This window comes from Melopsittacus undulatus, chromosome Z (genome assembly GCF_012275295.1).
Source record: "Melopsittacus undulatus isolate bMelUnd1 chromosome Z, bMelUnd1.mat.Z, whole genome shotgun sequence".
Lineage (NCBI taxonomy): Eukaryota > Metazoa > Chordata > Aves > Psittaciformes > Psittaculidae > Melopsittacus > Melopsittacus undulatus.
Window position 1 is genome coordinate 90,904,870 of NC_047557.1, and position 16,703 is coordinate 90,921,572.

Consider the following 16,703-nt stretch of genomic DNA (forward strand, 5'->3'; position numbering starts at 1 on the left):
CTTTTGCCTCTCTTCACTGGCAGAGCATGAGGGACTGAAAAGTCCTTGATTTAACTTAGGCACTACTTAGCAACACCTAAAACATCATCATCATTCTCAGGTTAAAGCCAAAACAAAGAACTGCAACAGCCCTGGGAAGAAAATTAACTCTTATCCAAGCCAAAACTAGGACATACACCACGTACAGGAATCTCATTTGATTTTCAAGTCTCAATGTAAACCTTTTCTAACTCACTGCTTATGAGAGATATTTGCTGTGATGTTTCTGTATCAACTACTAAGAAGATCACTAACAAAATTTTGTATATGATGCCTACTAATTCTCATGTTGGTTGTTCATGCAGTTGTATTTTGTTTAAATGTGGTTGCTTAAGACTCTGAATTTGTTAAATTTCGTTAGGTCTTCACAACTAAAGAGTCTTTAACAAAAGGAAGTGAATTCCAAAGAAAATGTCCTGCTCTGAGACCACTTTTCTCTGGGACAGCTTTCATATCTTGCTGGGCTCCATATAGTGCAATATTAGCCAAGAAAGAGACAAAGCTTGACGTGTATTTAGTTTAAATAATTTGCATATTTTAAAATTTAAAAATAACAACTTTACTTACACCTGAAAAAAGTAAAGAATTGTTTTTCCTTTAATCTGTAATTTAAGTATGAGAGTGATGAATAGCTGGCTAACTGCCAGAAACAGCGCTTACCAAGTGGGAAACAGCATACCTTGCCAGCTGTAATACCAGAGTGGCATTATGGTGCAGTCCACGTAAAGCACACTGAATTAGTTGAGGCTTAAAGTGGCACAGCCGTGGAACTCTATGAGACATCTGTATCTGGAAGAAAAGGTTAAATGCATGGAGCAAACATCTGCAGCTCAAAAGTTCAGCTGTTGGCCAGTGCGCCTATCTAAACATTGAATATTACAGAAGAATAGTAAAATATCCAAAATATTTCTGAACAGCATTCTGAGCAGAATCACAAGAGGGATATTCATTTTCCCAGGTACCAGAGGCATTGACACCTCAGCCCTTTTCCTCATACCCTTTATTTGAACTGATTCACGTAGAGTCCACTAACAAGCCACTGTATAGCTGTTTCCCTGGTGCAGCAAGCATTTGAGTTGAAGGCAGCTTCATATGATTGTGAAAAGCAAACAGAAAGTGAAATTATATGAACTTTTACTTTCAGGAAGTGGAAAGAGAGATTTCATTCAGGACAGAATGTGGACTTTATTACTCCTACTACAAACAGATGATTCAGGCTGCTTCCATCCAGCAAGGTATTGTAAACTGTAAAGTAAGTTTTACTTCATGTTGCCAGCTGACTATTTTTAAATTTTTTCAAAAAATTTAGTTGAGAACAAGGAATACTATAACTGTGAAAGACAGTGTAACAGTTGTACTTTAGACTAATTTAGATTTATTCTGTTCCTGTGCCAGGCAGCCACTAAGTTATGGACATAATAAATTTCACAATTATACAGGGGTTTCTGTGTCACTCCTTCACATTCTGATTAAGGCAATCACTTTGAGGGACAACTTCTGTATCTGTTAAGTTTCAGCCTTGCTGATTTATTCAGTATATTATTTTAATTTTATTCTTCTCTTGTTTAATTTGAATTAGGAGCTATTTGTGGGAAAGGGACATTTTTTTTGCTGTATGCCTGGACAGTAAGTGACACAATAAGCAGCTTCCAAGGAAATCCTATACAATGATGGGATTTTCTATGACATTCTCATGTTTCCTAGATGCTTAACTATTGCTCCCTAGCAATTTTTGCTTATACTATACATTTGTCAGTATTAACATCACCTGCATTCAATGTAATGACAAGAATGGTTCTCAATATCCAGTACCACAGATTCTATGGTAGGAATGCAAGTGTAAAAAGAAATGTTACATGTTATTAAATATATAGTACCTGTATTAACACTCTTGAGTCAGATTCAAAGCAGGGAAAGTGAAGACCTCATAAGGTCATGTTTATTCAGAGGTAATGTGATCTGAATCCTTGATTCAAAGTTTGCAATTTTTGATGACAGATCCTAGAATACCTTTGAAAAAGTTATTCACTGTTCAGATGAAGATGGAGGAGGAAAATTATAATCTCCTATTTCAATTTCTCTTTATCGTTAAGGTTTACATGGTTTAGTATATGACAATAAAACTGAATCTGTGAGGACAATTAACATACTTGAAAGAATGAATGTTTACCAGGAGGTGTTTCTCAGCATTCTGTATAGGATTCTTCCAATTCAGGTAGGCGTTTATTTATGGCTTTAGATTGTAAGTGCATTATGAAGATTGTGCAGTGAATCATAGCTCCCCTTTTTATAGTTATTTTCTAATTAGAAATATTCCTGATACCTTTTTAATTTGTAAAAGCAAAACCTAATTCATATTAACTATAAGCCCCCATCAGTGTTTTATGCCAACATCAGTATTCTTGTGTTTTACAGCAATACCTAGAGCCTGTTTATTTTTATATCTACACTTTGTTTGGACTTCAGGCAGTTTATGTCATTGCTCTGTATGTAACAAGCTGGCTTCTTAGTGGAACGTGGCTTTCAGGGTTGTTGGCAGCTTGCTGGTATATTACAAACAGGTAAGTGAAATTAAACCTTCTATCTTTCTAAAATTGTACCTCATTTCAAAGGTAAGGCAGTAAGGCATTAAACTGGACCAAAAAAAAGAAACTGTGAGGCCTTTTCCAGATTAGCCAGAAAATGAAAAAAAAAAAAGTTTAAATACTACAGAATAATCAAAAAACAATCAGACATTGAGACTAGGATTTTAAAATTTCAAGAAGTTTGAGTAGAAAATTTTGTCTTAAATTGGTCTTTGAAACTGGATTATGGATGTCCAGATGATGTAAGATGATGTTCTGTCATCTTCAGCCTAGGGTCCCCTAGATGTTAAAGACACCTGTATATATGCCCTTCAGATCTCTCCTTGCTGCCCCACGCCCAATCTCCAGGGATTCTTTCAACAAACTAAAATTGTCAGAATTTCAGCTTTTCAGTTTCCCTCTTGCACTAGGATTCAGAGAAAAAAGGCAGCAATTCAGCTGTTCTGGTGCTTTATCATTTTGAGAATTCTCAATCTGGGGAGAAAAACTGAAGTACTGGCTTTATGCTAGTAGCGAGCTGCTGGCGTGAAGCTAAGACTGGTGGCATAGGCTGTTATTTGTGAATTCATGAGGAAAATGAAAGTCCAGTGTCAGTTCTATCAAAACTGTTTGATATGTTGACCAGTAGCTCTAATGGTGTTTATCTGCAAGCATGTCCATTACAGAATAAATAAGTATATAGAGGTAAAATGTTTCTTTCTCCAAAGATGAAAATAATTAAGAAGTACATGCAGTGTGCAGTAGTTCACATTTACTTCATGAACTCATCTTTTCCATTTACAGAGTATTTGGAAGCTTTATACATTATCCTTTATACAAATAGAATTGAATTGATAAAGACTTTCTGTCCAGATGAAGCTACTGAGTTACTACATTTTAGACATCTTTTTCATCCCTATTAGCATGTCTCAGTGTATTGCTTACTTTAGTTTTTAGCAAACATTTTCTCTACACAAGAAAAAAAGGAAAATTTTTTTGTTTTAACTTTTAATTCAGGTTTTGTAAATTAATGCCCTTGGGGAACATTTACTCATTTCCATTCCATACTTTATGAATATGCTAGAATATTCAAAAAATGCCCAGAAGTTCCTAACCAGTTTAGTGCTATTCAGATCTATGGCACTGGGGTCACTGTGAAGAAACTGATACCTGTTTATTCTTATATATGCTTTTTACAAACTAAAAAATGAAGTAGAATTACCTGTGACATGGAAACGCAACATTTTGAGAGCAGTTTTGTTTTGGCTTTTGTTTGCTCATTTTTAAACTACCCAAGCTATGCTTTATAAGTAAGATTTACCACAGTGTAAGTTTTTTAACAGTAAGTGAAGCTGAAATACAGTATTTTAGATACAGAAACGATGGATGACTTGCAGAAATTTTATAGTGATTTGTTTCAGAGCCAGGCATGTTGGAGTAGCTAGAGTGTAGAGACATTATTTGTATCCATAAGAATTTAAAATACCACAAAGATGCTTGTCATTTTGACCTCTCTGTCACCAAGCTGGTGTTTTAATTGTTTTAAATTTATGCAACTCTGTTTGTTTTGTACAGAATAGATACTACAAGAGTAGAATTCACCATTCCTTTAAGAGAGAACTGGGCACTACCATTCTTTGCTGTTCAGATAGCAGCCATCACATACCTACTCAGAGCTAATTTACAGCCTGCTCGACAAGTGAGTATTTCTAACATGAATGACATAGTATATTTAGTATCAGAAAACTGTTTAGGAAACCTAGGGCAAAATGCTTAATAAGCATTTATGGCAGAGAATATACATGCACAAATCACTTATAATATTAAAAACATTAACCAGATATGCCTTCTGTTAATTTAAATGTAATTGAAATACAAAGAACTTGAACATTAGCTGGCTTCAGTGTGCACTCACAGCCCAGAAGGCCAACCACATCCTGGGCTGCATCAACAGGAGCACAGTAAGCAGGTTGAGAGAGGTCATTCTGTCCCTCTGTTCTGCTCTCGTGATACCCCACTTGGACTACTGGTGTTCTCAACATAAGAGAGACATGGAGCTGTTGGAACAAGTCCAAAGGAGGGCCACGAGGATTATCAGGGGGCTGGAGCGCTTCTTGTATGAAGACAGCCTGAGAAAGTTGGGGCTGTTCAGCCTGGAGAAGAGAAGGCTGCATGGAGACCTCATAGCAGCCTTCCAGTATCTGAATTGAGCCTATAAGGATGCTGGGGAGAGACTCTTCATCAGGGACTGTAGTAACAGGACAAGGGGATATGGGTTTAAATTTAAACAGGGGAAGTTCAGGTCAGGTGTAAGGAAGGTTTTTACTGTGAGGGTAGTGAGGCACTGAACAGGTTGCCCAAAGAAGTGGGGAATGCGCCATCCCTAGCAGTGTTTAGCGCCAGGTTAGACAGAGCCTTGGGCAACGTGGTCTAGTGTGAGGTGTCCCCATGTCAGAGGGGTTTTAACTAGATTATCTTAAGGCTATTTCCAGCTGTAACCATTCTATGATTATATGATTCTATGCTCAGCCGTGAAAAAATACAAAGGTAAGCTCTGAAGAGTACAAGAGTCCCATGTTTTTATGAAATCATTAGAGTAACACAAAGCAGACAGGAAATAAGCTTGTAAAGCACAAGGATTAAAGAATTTCTTCAACTTAATTTGTTTCCAAATTTAAGATGTGGTCCTGATCTGTAAGAATAAAAGCCAGTAGGTGATACAGTTTCTTTGACAAACAGTTCTGAAGTTATTACTCCTCAATTTGATAAAATAACTGCTATTTGTAGTATAGTAAAACATGTATTGCATGTTAATCTATGCACTGAAACTGAGATCTCACTGCTGTTTTGCAAGTATTACTACAGTGGTAAAATACAGGCATAAATACAAGAATCTGTAACTCTCAAAAATATTCATTATCCTCCAAGCACTTATTGCAGCTAAAAACTGATGTAAATTGTTTTTAAAATGGACAAATTAAGGTGGGGGTTTTGGTTCGTTTTGTTGGGGGTTGTTTGATGGTTTTTGTTTTTTCATGAAGAAAACTATAAAGTTAAATAAAACTTTGTTCTCTCCTTCCAGAAACTGACATTTATGGCTGTATTTATAGCAACATTTCTCTTTAGCCTGACTTGGCAATTTAATCAGTTTATGATGCTGATACAAGCATTGGCATTATTTGTACTAGACTGCTTTGACTTGCTTCCCACAGCAAAGGTAAGGTTATGTTTGGAAATCACCTTTTTTTTTTTTTCTGTCATAAAGCTAACAGTTTTGGAGGTATTTTACTAACCAGTGGCTCAGATGCCAAAACCAATACAGATGATACACTGTGCTGCTTTGTGCTTTTAACTAATCACAGCATATATACTGCAAGTGTAAAAATGAATCATCAAAGCAACATCATTTCTGATTTTTTTTCAGCTGCTTTTATTTCACTTTACATAATTCACTTATACTGTTTAATTTTTGGGTAATTGTTTAGACACAGCTGTGGTTTTACACGATTTGACACCTTTAAACACCATCCTAACAGCTGATCTAATACCACAGCTTGAACATGTCCTCTGGAAATGTCCATGGGAAAGAAAAAAATCTTTGCCTAAACTGAAGTAATAACAGTGTATGAATTTGGCCTCAAGTCTTGTGCATCCCTGTTTGAAAGTTAGGTTCAGGCACTGTGCCACAAGGAGAATGAAGAAGATCAGATTGCTAAAGAGAAGCAGTTAGCTTTCATACACTGAAATTCACCACAAGATAACATCCTCACTGCTGTGTTGCTGAATTGCATGAGACAAAAGGCAAAACAAGTGTAATTAAGTTAAGGGATCATTTGCAGTCAATCTTAGGAAATAAAATACACTGAGGAAGATGAAAACATTGTCTTTGAATTTAATGTCCCTGTGAAATTGTACCAAGACTATTTTAGTACTTGTAGAAGCTTACATTAGGTTCTAACTTTTCTAAGGTTCTAACTTTACTTTAAGGAAGGTTACAGTGGGAGGCAGAATTGTTCACGTTTGTTTGCTTCTTTTTAAATTTGAAATAGACTTGAATATTAGTGGTTGTAGTAATTTAACTGAAAATTAGTATGATGGCTGCATATCAAGTTATCTGTGGTTTATTTAACAGTTTCTAAACTTTTCATTATATTTGCAAATGCAAGCTGGAGTTAGCAATTAGTGTGACTAATCAGCAACCTTGAAAGTTTGCAAATTACCAGCTTCATCCTGACTTATACCAAAATGGACTTACTGCACAACACCTATTGCACATTGATTTTCTAAAAAGTGCTACTTAAACCTCTTGGAGCTTGTTGGTACTTTAGATACTGACTTACACGACTGCTGTAATACAAGACTGAACTCAGGATCTTTGCATCAGATAAGATTGACATTTTGTTACCACTGTATCAGAAAATCATCTGGGTTTTGCATTCAGCTGAATTAGCCTAGCTCAAACATAACTATACTAAACTGTTAGAAAAAAAAAAACAGACAAATCATCTGTTGTTTGATTGCTGAACTGCACTGAACTGTAACTCTTTAGTCATAAAGTCATTAGAGACTGCTACAGAAACACTTACTTGACTAAAAAAAATACAAAACATCTTCCAAATACTAAGTTTTAGTATTTCCCTCATTCTGCAATTGTTTAACTTACCTGCTTTATTATAGAATCAGACTTTCCTAGGAATAAAATATTAACCTAACTTGTTCAGGACATAAATACAGAAAGGATATAGTAATGGCTTTAAGTGTAATGATTCAGTACAAGATGATACATTTTTTGTAAAACTAATTAATATTGAAATAAATTATAAAACATTCAAAGAAAATCAGGTATGACTGTAAAGTTTTTTAGGCATAAAAATCTTACTATTGTTACAGGTTACATGGCTTTATATCATTCAGATTTCTGGATTGCTGCTAGTCTGTGTCTTACAGTTCTTTAATTCTATGATTCTTGGATCATTACTTATAAGTTTTAATGCTTCTGTCTTGATAGCAAGAACAATCCAGGTAGGTACCAAAATATTTTTGTAGTACTAAATAAAGAGTGACATAGATGCATAGTTTATCTACATTATAATCTTAAATTACTAATTAGAGGAATTACTATAGCGTAAAGCCACAGAAATGTTGCATGATCAAATAATGGATTTAATTACACTAACTGCAGTACAACCAAGCACATCAGACACCATAATTCTGTGGTTGCTATTAACTTTTATGATAGTGCAAGCTGCAGTTTGGATCCTACAAAAAAAAATTTATAAACAGACTTTGCTCCTGTCTCAGCAGGACTTGTCTTGGATTTATGGATCTGCCTTCAACAAAATATTCTGGATACTCGGCTCTGTGTACATTTGTGCTTACATGAATCTAATATAATCTGGTCCTGATCAGGCCTAGCATGCAATCTATTTCAAGTAGTCTGTGTTTCTTTTGTTCCAAATACATATAAATTTACTGAAAGACTAATATTTTTTCCACATACGTACCAAAATAGTACTGAAATACTAATATTTTCTTCTTTCTAGAAAAACCTAAAAAAGGGTCCCTTGCTTAATAGGCTTGGGAAACTTATCCTCCATGTACTATTAGTCTTGTGCTTGACTCTCCTAATGAATAAATTCATCAAGGTAAGCAAATATTCCTTAATATAGAAATTCACAAAATTGATTATGTTAAAAGCTATTTGTTAACTATCTACAGTAATATTAAATAAAAATTGCAGTGAGTTTTCACTGCATTTCAGAGACTGTTTTTTGGAAATGAAAGATTGTGTTGCTAATCTTTTTTGATTTATAGTTTTTAAACATACTGTTAAATCTTTATAAATTAACACCAAATAACGGAATACATATTTGTAACTTGAAGCTCACCAGTAATTTTGTAATAGTTGTAGGTTATACTGCATGTTGATACTGCTAAGCATTTGCAAAGTTTTTCACTGAATTTACTTTTCAAAGAATGCACTTGAAAATGAATACTTGTTATAAAAATTTTGTAGACCATGCCATACTTTGAATTGCTTCTTGTGCGCAGGGCTGTCTGCAGACATTCGTGACTGTAACACTTTTTCTGCCTTAGAGTTTTAGTCTCTTCAAGAGATCTGTTTCAACAGATTAAAAATTAGTACATGTGGAAATTAAAATAAGTCATAGAAATAAAGAGCACAGCAAAAAACAACTTGTGCTGGAAATTCTTTATCTGTAAATAAGAAGCTAACGCTAGTAGATATTCTAAAAAGTAAGTAACTTGCCCTTCGGACCACAGGACCATAATTACGAACTCAGTGTTTGCTTGACTGCAAAACACCCTATCTCAGTTAGCCTGTGTTGCCACACAGTTTCATTTAAGCAATGAAAAAAAATGTTTATTGTGTAAAGCTTAATTTTTTTGATACTTAAAATATAATTTTCTTTCTTTTTCCCATCCTTTGTAGAAAATTCTTAATCTTGAGTCAGATGAGCATATATTCAAATTTCTGAAAGCAAAATTTGGATTTGGGGCAACAAGGTATGAATCAGCTTCAATTTTGCTTTCTTGTATGGCTCACTAAGTGAAGCCTGCAGGTTCTTCTCATTTTAAATCTTGGTGATAAAGAATGGATTTTTACTGCATGTTTATATAGTGCATTTTCCTTGTAGTAATCTGCATAACTCTGGCTTTCTAATTTCTTGGAAGAAAGGAAACTTTGGTCCTTTTTGACATCAAGTTATGAAATATATGATGACATGGATTATTCTTTTTTCTTCAGAGATTTTGATGCTAACCTGTATCTTTGTGAAGAAGCTTTTGGTTTACTGCCATTAAATACTTTTTCAAGACTCTCGGATACATTACTTTTTTACATCTACGTATTTGTTCTCTTATTTATGACAGTAACAGCTGTAATTGTTGCCTTTCGGAACCTCAGGTAAAATACATTCTTAAAATAATTCACATTTTCTGTCAGTTTTCAACAGGCTAAGGAAGTCACAGTTTTATACAGCAGAATAGAGTATTACCTTCTACAGGTACTAGGGAAACAGTAGGGCATGTAACAGAGAGATCATGCAATATACGTATTAAAGCTAAAAATATAAAGGATGTAATGAGGCTGAAGAAGGAAACATTCTTCCCTAGATTCCTTTTATTTGCTGTTCAAGTTTTGCAGTATGTTCAGAGTTGGCTGGATTTTGGTGGTGAGAGAGGAAGCAGGGAAAAGGTGTCTTTATAGAAAACAGCATTAGTTTATTTTGTTCATCCCATTTTCCCTGCACAAAGCACTCCCAATGAAGGATTTCCCTGGTGGTACCCTCAGAGTGCCCAGAAATGAACTAGGATGGTCTGTACTGAACTTGCATCATCTGTGTGAAGAAGCAGGAGTGGTAGACTGCAACCATGCATCACTGCTGCCAGTTCCCCTGGCTGATCTGTAGGTCGTAGCGATATTTACAAAACACCAGAGGAAAATTAGTACTGAACTACTATTTAAAAAAAAAAATGGTTCATTACAGACCTCCCAATTTTGCATTTACAACTTGGGCAAACGCTAGGATGGATGATAGAGAACTTGATTAATTCAAGGAGTTTCAAGGAGTATCATGTAACTAATGCCACTCATCCTAGATTTTATGGAGAACAGGATAAAAGGAGAAGAGAGACAGGGGAAGGGAAAGGGAGAAGATCCAAGACATGCTGAAACTATATTATGTTAGTTATGAAGTCATAGTTATCTGTAAGGCATTTCGATACTGTTCAACCAGCCACTTAAAAAAAACATAGTGCTCAGTCAGTTTTAAAACAAAAATGCTCTGCAGCTCTTATTTTCTGTAATTTTACATATAATCCAAAACATTACCCTGATTTTTAACACTGCGCAGTTATCTCAATTGTCCCCCATGTGATAAAAGCAAAAAACCCACGCTTTTGAGCAGTCTTTGTTTTTTGATCAGCCCTTTACATACATTCACAAGACTGGCCACCTCAAGCCAGTCCTTTCAGCAATTTTTTTTCTGTAAATTTACTTCAAATTTATGGCTGTAATAGCAGCCAGATATACCAGCACAGACCCACAAAACAGATAAGTTCTTCATTCTCATCAAAAGCCCTGTGAAGCCTGTGGGAGTAACTGCTTCAAGCAATAAACCAACCATACCTTTCTGTATTCGAAACCAGCTCATTTGCATCCATTGCATTTCCAGAAAACTAGGCATGAAAATAAATACCTGATGCTGCATAAAATTGGTGCTATCGGACTTAATTGCATAACTGATACAATAGAACATTTTATTTTCCATATGTGAACTGGTAGCAGTACTATTGCTCACTAGCATCAGAAGGATTAAGTAAATTTTAAAATTCAGTCAACTCCATGAAATACACTACAGAATTTAATATAACACTTCTTATATCTTCTGTTTAATTAGTGGCTCAAATCAAGTCCAGTTGATAGAAAAAATGGGCGAATGCACAATAATATTGAAGCCTGATGCTGCTTACAACTTGGTTCACACAGTTCTTTTTGGATGTCTGGCATTAAGCACAATGAGGTATGGTCTGGGGGAGTTTTTAATTCTACTGAAGGCTTTTTAGATGATTGAGTATATTTTTATGAAGTCTAAAATATGCTGACCACAAACTGATCATGATTCTTTCTTTCCCTGGTGTGTTTCTGCTTGTAGAGTGAGGCATTTCCCAAAATTCTGCCAGAAATAATGTTTTGAAGTTTGGGTGCAGAGATGTTCTCAAAAGCACATAACAAAGTGCAAAGGGTTTTGACTCAGTTATTTCAGAGTCCTAAAAGTTGAAGACTTACTCAGAATTTTAGAATTTTTCTTAACTGTTCTCATCAACACAGCTTAGCAGAGATCCAGATGATCAGCGAAAAACTTGTCTTCTTCCAGAATGAAGTACCTCTGGACATCCCACATGTGTGTGTTTGCATCTTTTGGCCTGTGCAGCACGGAAGTATGGAAACTTGTCCTGAAGTGTATTCATCTCTACACACCACAGAGGGTTAGCTCTATACTTACAGCATTTCATGAAATGTGGGTTTGCTCCATATCTAAACCAAATCATGACTCAGAATTCTAAGACATCTGAAATGAATTTTGTTTGTAGTCGTCCTAAACTGGATATCTCTGAAGTATATGTCTATAAATTTAGTAAGTGAAATGTATTTTCTAGTGGTTTATATATTAAACAATTTATGCATTAAACAATTCCATTTGAATACACTAGATGGCAATGTAGATGTGGCAATAAAAAATTACCACAATTTTACTACAAAAGTCACTGTATTAAGAAATCATCAGCAGTCTAGTAAGACCTTTACAGCCCATTATACTGAATGATACAGTGTTTTCCACTTTGTAGAAGATAGTATATAGATATAAAGCCATCATTTCTGATGGGTCTGTGATAAGGGTTTTACTTGAAAATAAAATCAAAACAAAATTAGAACAAAATTCCACCACATGATAAACATGTCAGGTATCAATACATTAAAAATCAAGTCTATCCAAATAAGTGTATCATCAAAATAACCATTTTTTTTTTTGCTATTTCTTAGATGTGCATGATGAAATATTCCATACCAGTAATTACGTTACTATACATTTCATATAAGGTAAGACCATTTTTTGCCTGCCTGTTCTGGCTTTTTTTACTTATGTGGAATTTGCTTTTTCTCACAGAGGGATGTTGTTTTATAAATAATTACATACAAGATTTTTGGCTTGGAAAGTTGGGATAACCTACCTGAAGTGGAAGTACCTTTATGTGTATGAAATTGTATGTAAAGGATCAGTTGGGCTTATTTGATCCAAAGTAGTTGTTCATAGCTACAAATGTTTGTAAGTTACCAGGTGTTATTTAAATGCGCAGTTTTATGGAAATGTAAGTTGTCTGTTTGGGTTTTCACCCTGCAGATAAGATGCAGATTGTTAAATTGTGTAATGATTCATTATAGGAGCAGAAATAATCATAACATACTGTATGTTATGTGCTGTGCCTTATCCTATGTATTTTAAAGTACAGAATTGTTAAACTTGTTAAGTAACTTTGTTGTCTTCATGTCTCAGAAACAAATTATATAGTCAAGTGTTTAAATGTGCATACATAAAATTTATTTAAAGTAATAACATATACAAGATTATTAGTCTTTCAGTCTGTCATAACAGTGAGATATAGAACACTAACTTAATGGGCATACCATTCTTTTAATCTGTATTTACAAAGGTTGAAAATTCAGATGCCACTTCAGTGCAGAACTTATTTCTGCAATACGTAGTGTGAAATGAGAATAATTCTGTTAAATAATTGCCTTCAGAGAAAACCCAAGGTGAATTTCATTATCAAAATTAAAAAGGCAATAATAAAGCAGTTAAGAAAGCTGCTAGTAGAGTTCACTCTGAAAGTCTGTCTCCCCCTGTAAGACAGTGAAATTGAAATTCAAGGAAGACTGTAAGAGTTTGTTCAGTGAAGTTACAGTGAGGTGGTCCACTTAAATTTTCTTGTTACTCTGTTTTTAGAGGAGTTTTTAGTTGGGGGTGTTTTTTTCCATTAGTATGCTGGTTAGGGAAGTCATTTACCTTTTTTATCATCTCTGAAAATAATAGAAATAATACCATTTCTTTTGACATGGGTAATGCCAAGAGCATGACATTCTAATAGTCTCATGTGAGAGATCAGCTAGGAAGAATTTTCATCCCACTCTTCATGAGCAGATAGGAAGTTCCTAAATCAGATTCAATTCTGAAGTCACTCATTTTCATAGGCTTTAGATCAGGCATTAGTTGTGCTCAGTCTGCCTCAAAAGCGTAATTTTGTGGGTTTTCTAAATATATTATTGACATTAAAAGTACCATTTTTCAAAGTGCTCAGTGGGAATAAAGAAATACTTCCCCACTCAGCGTTTTGTGTTGTCTTAAGTCATTTTTTGCAGTTCAGCTATTAAGGGAGTAGTACTACAAAGCTACCTTTGTCTCTGCTCAAAAGCTGCAAAGAGTTAGTGAGCCTTTTGATTCATTCTGAGACTTTACAGTCTCATTTCGCAACTGCTTAATTAATTTACTTATCTTTCAAGTGTTCTGAGAAGCAGAAATGTCTTATACTACTACTACCTCAAACTGTAAGGTTGTGATATTGCTATGACTATATTTTAGGTGTTTCTCAAGTCTATCAACTACTATTACTTTAACGAATGTATCAAGTACACAGAAAAACTAATAAGTATCTGAATTGGCCCAGTTACATCCCCTGCTCCCCAGACCTCCTACCTGATACAGTTTTAGGGAAAGAATACATGTTTTTGCTAAGCAGCTCAGCAGCATCACATTCAAATTCTTTCTGATCTCTTGGATGAATATTATCTAAATTGGATGAGTTTAGATTATTAGGTGTGTTTTCTCACACTTTTCTGTGACATTTCACTTTGCATGCCAGCAATCTTGTTATCTAAAGAAAGTAGGTTTGAAATAGGTTCACCATACCATCCTCTGTAATAAAGACTGATGCAAAGCAATCAGTATTGTCATTATCTCTCTTAATTGCTCCTTCTTTGCCCTTGACTTTTCACTAGCTTAAACAACAAGAAACCTTTAAATAAATCTTTGTGCTATTAGCTTTGAGGGGGGGTAGGGCTAAGCTTTTCAGAAATCAGTTTCAATTGTCCAGATATAATTAATGCATTCTTGGTCTTCAGTAAATTTTGAAATGCTCTCCATCCACCCCCTTTTTATCCCTCAATAGCCTATTGGATGTTGATATTCAGTCGCCCTTTTATTTTTATCTTTTGTGGTTCTCTTTTAATTCAAAGGTCAGAAATGCCGTTCATGGCACCCACAGCACTTTTGATGATTTTTACTTCTGATACAGATTTACTAGTGGTTTAGGGTTTGGTTTGGATTTTTTGTTTGTTTGTTTATTATTACAAAGTTGGAAGTTGCCTCTCTAAGCTTTTCCTGGGGTGTTTACTTCTCCTGTAATTACGGGCATTATTTAATGGCTTTTCTCATATACGTTACATGGTGCTTCTTTATCTTGTTCCTTAAAGCTTGGTCTGTCAAGAAAAGACTTAAAACATCTGCATTCAGCCTGTAGTCCAGGGGACTGAAATGGTTCACTTGTAAAGTAGATATAATGCACAACAGTCATATTTGGTGGCAACTTTTAGTTTCCTATCAATTTTAAGAAACACACTGATCTTTATTAATAGAGTTCTGGAAACCTCCAGTGAGAAGTGCGTCTGAGAAAAGCTGTTCTTCTCAGGTTCCCCACAGCAGGTACTTCTGTACAGGAGCTGCCAGATAACCAGATCTCAAACTCTAAAATTGTGTATTCATACTGCAATGACAGCCACCAAACCTTCATAAGAGGGGTAGATACACTTATCTTTTGCAACTTATCCATGAGCTGGACAAAATGTTTCATCATCCAGGACTTGGTTTTGAGCATTCTGTCTTCAGTTGCTCTGTTTTGTTTTCATTATAGTTCTGGCCAGGAATAATGGATGAACTGTCAGAGCTGAGAGAATTCTATGACCCAGACACTGTGGAGCTGATGAACTGGATTAAGTAAGAGGATTTTTTCTCTATTTAAGTTAAAGGCTATTTGTGTAGATCTAATGTTCTTAGTTATAGTGTTCTTATTTGTCACAGCTCATCAGTGAACTCTGGTGACCCATGGAGATAGTTAAGGACATATGGGCTATCAGGAGGTTAGCTATTAATGGCTGTGGAGAACAGCTACATGCAAAGTCCCCCAGACTGCTCTGTTCTGATTCAGTATTATGCTGCTGTATTGCATGTGTATCAGGGAACTAGTTGACTGTTTTCTCCCATAGTTTTTCTACCTGAAAGAGGACAATTTGGAGATGTCAAGTTTCTTCTATCATATTATAGCTACCTCTTTTCATTAATAGACCTTGGCAGTGAAATAATTTAATTTTTAGCCCCCACCCCCATGTATAGGTGTAAGGCTGGAAAATCTGTACTCTTTAGTCTGTTTCTTGAAGTTTAAAAGATCTCTATTATTTATATTTACCAGAATTAATCCTAACATATGTTCTAAACTGTAAACAAAATATTTGTCATTGAACTTGAAGTTGCCATGGCTAAGCATAGCTGCAAAGTCCCTTTCAGGAGTATGAGTTAATCATTCCAACCCTACCTCATCACTTCTGCTTTCTCACAGAACATAGGAAGGTATTTTTAGGTGGAAAGAGTTTGGAATACTGCATTTAGAAAAAAAGGGCCAGGTGGGCTGTTCTCTGAAGGACTGTGAATTTAAGGGGTATGTTCTACAGTAACTACTAAAACCTTTCATATTAAGTTCAGAACAAAGATATTCCTGGAATGTGTATTTATCTGGAAGCCTGACAAAGTTTCATGTTCTGGAGGAAGACACTCTGAAAGTAACTCTGAATTTACTACATTCATTTATTACATTCATTTACTACATTCAACTAGTTGGAGTATTTCCTTGGAGCCCTATTCTGCTTTCATATGCAATGAGCTGCAGGGAGTCCAGTCATCCTGCCTGTTCTACCTATAGCAATATATTTACAGTATATAATGTTTTATTTCTTTAATCCATAAACTAGAAAGAGTAATTTAGGAGTAAAATATATTACAAGTTTTCAATGACTTATTTTGACAGCAAGCCATGTTTTTTCCCATAATTTAAAATTTTTGCAGCCATATTGACACCTTTTTGTGACTAATGTTTACCAGCCATTTCTATTTAGCACTACTGTTTTATTAAAAGATGGTAAATGCCTGATAGTTCAGGTCTCTTGTGTACAATATGTAGAGTTACATATAGATTTATACATAAAATATCCATGTGGAATTATTCCCAGCCATGAACTGAATTTGACTTGATCCGATGAGAATAATTTTTCATATGTTCTTAGTGCTGAGAATACTAAACTGGAGCTTGTCCTCTTTTCATTTTAAGTCATGACAGGTCATTACAGAAGGAAATTTTCTGCTTAGAATTTATTGTGTTTAGAAATGTTATTTGTATAAAGAAGAGTTAATTATCTGTGCTTTAAGTTAAGTCAACAAAATTTATGGTAAGTTTCTCAAAGTGGGACGGATTTTC

The 16,703-nt window shown here is 35.0% G+C and overlaps 1 protein-coding gene across 3 annotated transcripts in view; it reads left to right on the top strand.

The window, feature by feature from the left end:
* DPY19L3 (dpy-19 like C-mannosyltransferase 3) overlaps positions 1 to 16,703 on the top strand; it is a 32,150-nt gene that overhangs the window by 7,733 nt on the left and 7,714 nt on the right. The window contains exons 4-16 of one of the 3 annotated variants that reach the window (XM_005152197.3): positions 1,184 to 1,274; positions 2,133 to 2,254; positions 2,455 to 2,600; positions 4,179 to 4,302; positions 5,686 to 5,820; positions 7,494 to 7,625; positions 8,147 to 8,248; positions 9,055 to 9,128; positions 9,370 to 9,528; positions 11,024 to 11,146; positions 11,501 to 11,612; positions 12,169 to 12,225; positions 15,090 to 15,172. In XM_005152197.3, coding sequence (XP_005152254.2) covers positions 1,184 to 1,274; positions 2,133 to 2,254; positions 2,455 to 2,600; positions 4,179 to 4,302; positions 5,686 to 5,820; positions 7,494 to 7,625; positions 8,147 to 8,248; positions 9,055 to 9,128; positions 9,370 to 9,528; positions 11,024 to 11,146; positions 11,501 to 11,612; positions 12,169 to 12,225; positions 15,090 to 15,172 — 1,460 coding nt within the window. Of the gene's footprint in view, positions 1 to 1,183; positions 1,292 to 2,132; positions 2,255 to 2,454; positions 2,601 to 4,178; positions 4,303 to 5,685; positions 5,821 to 7,493; positions 7,626 to 8,146; positions 8,249 to 9,054; positions 9,129 to 9,369; positions 9,529 to 11,023; positions 11,147 to 11,500; positions 11,613 to 12,168; positions 12,226 to 15,089; positions 15,173 to 16,703 lie in introns of all 3 variants that reach the window. The other 2 variants (XM_031051839.2, XM_031051840.2) reach the window with 2 other exon arrangements.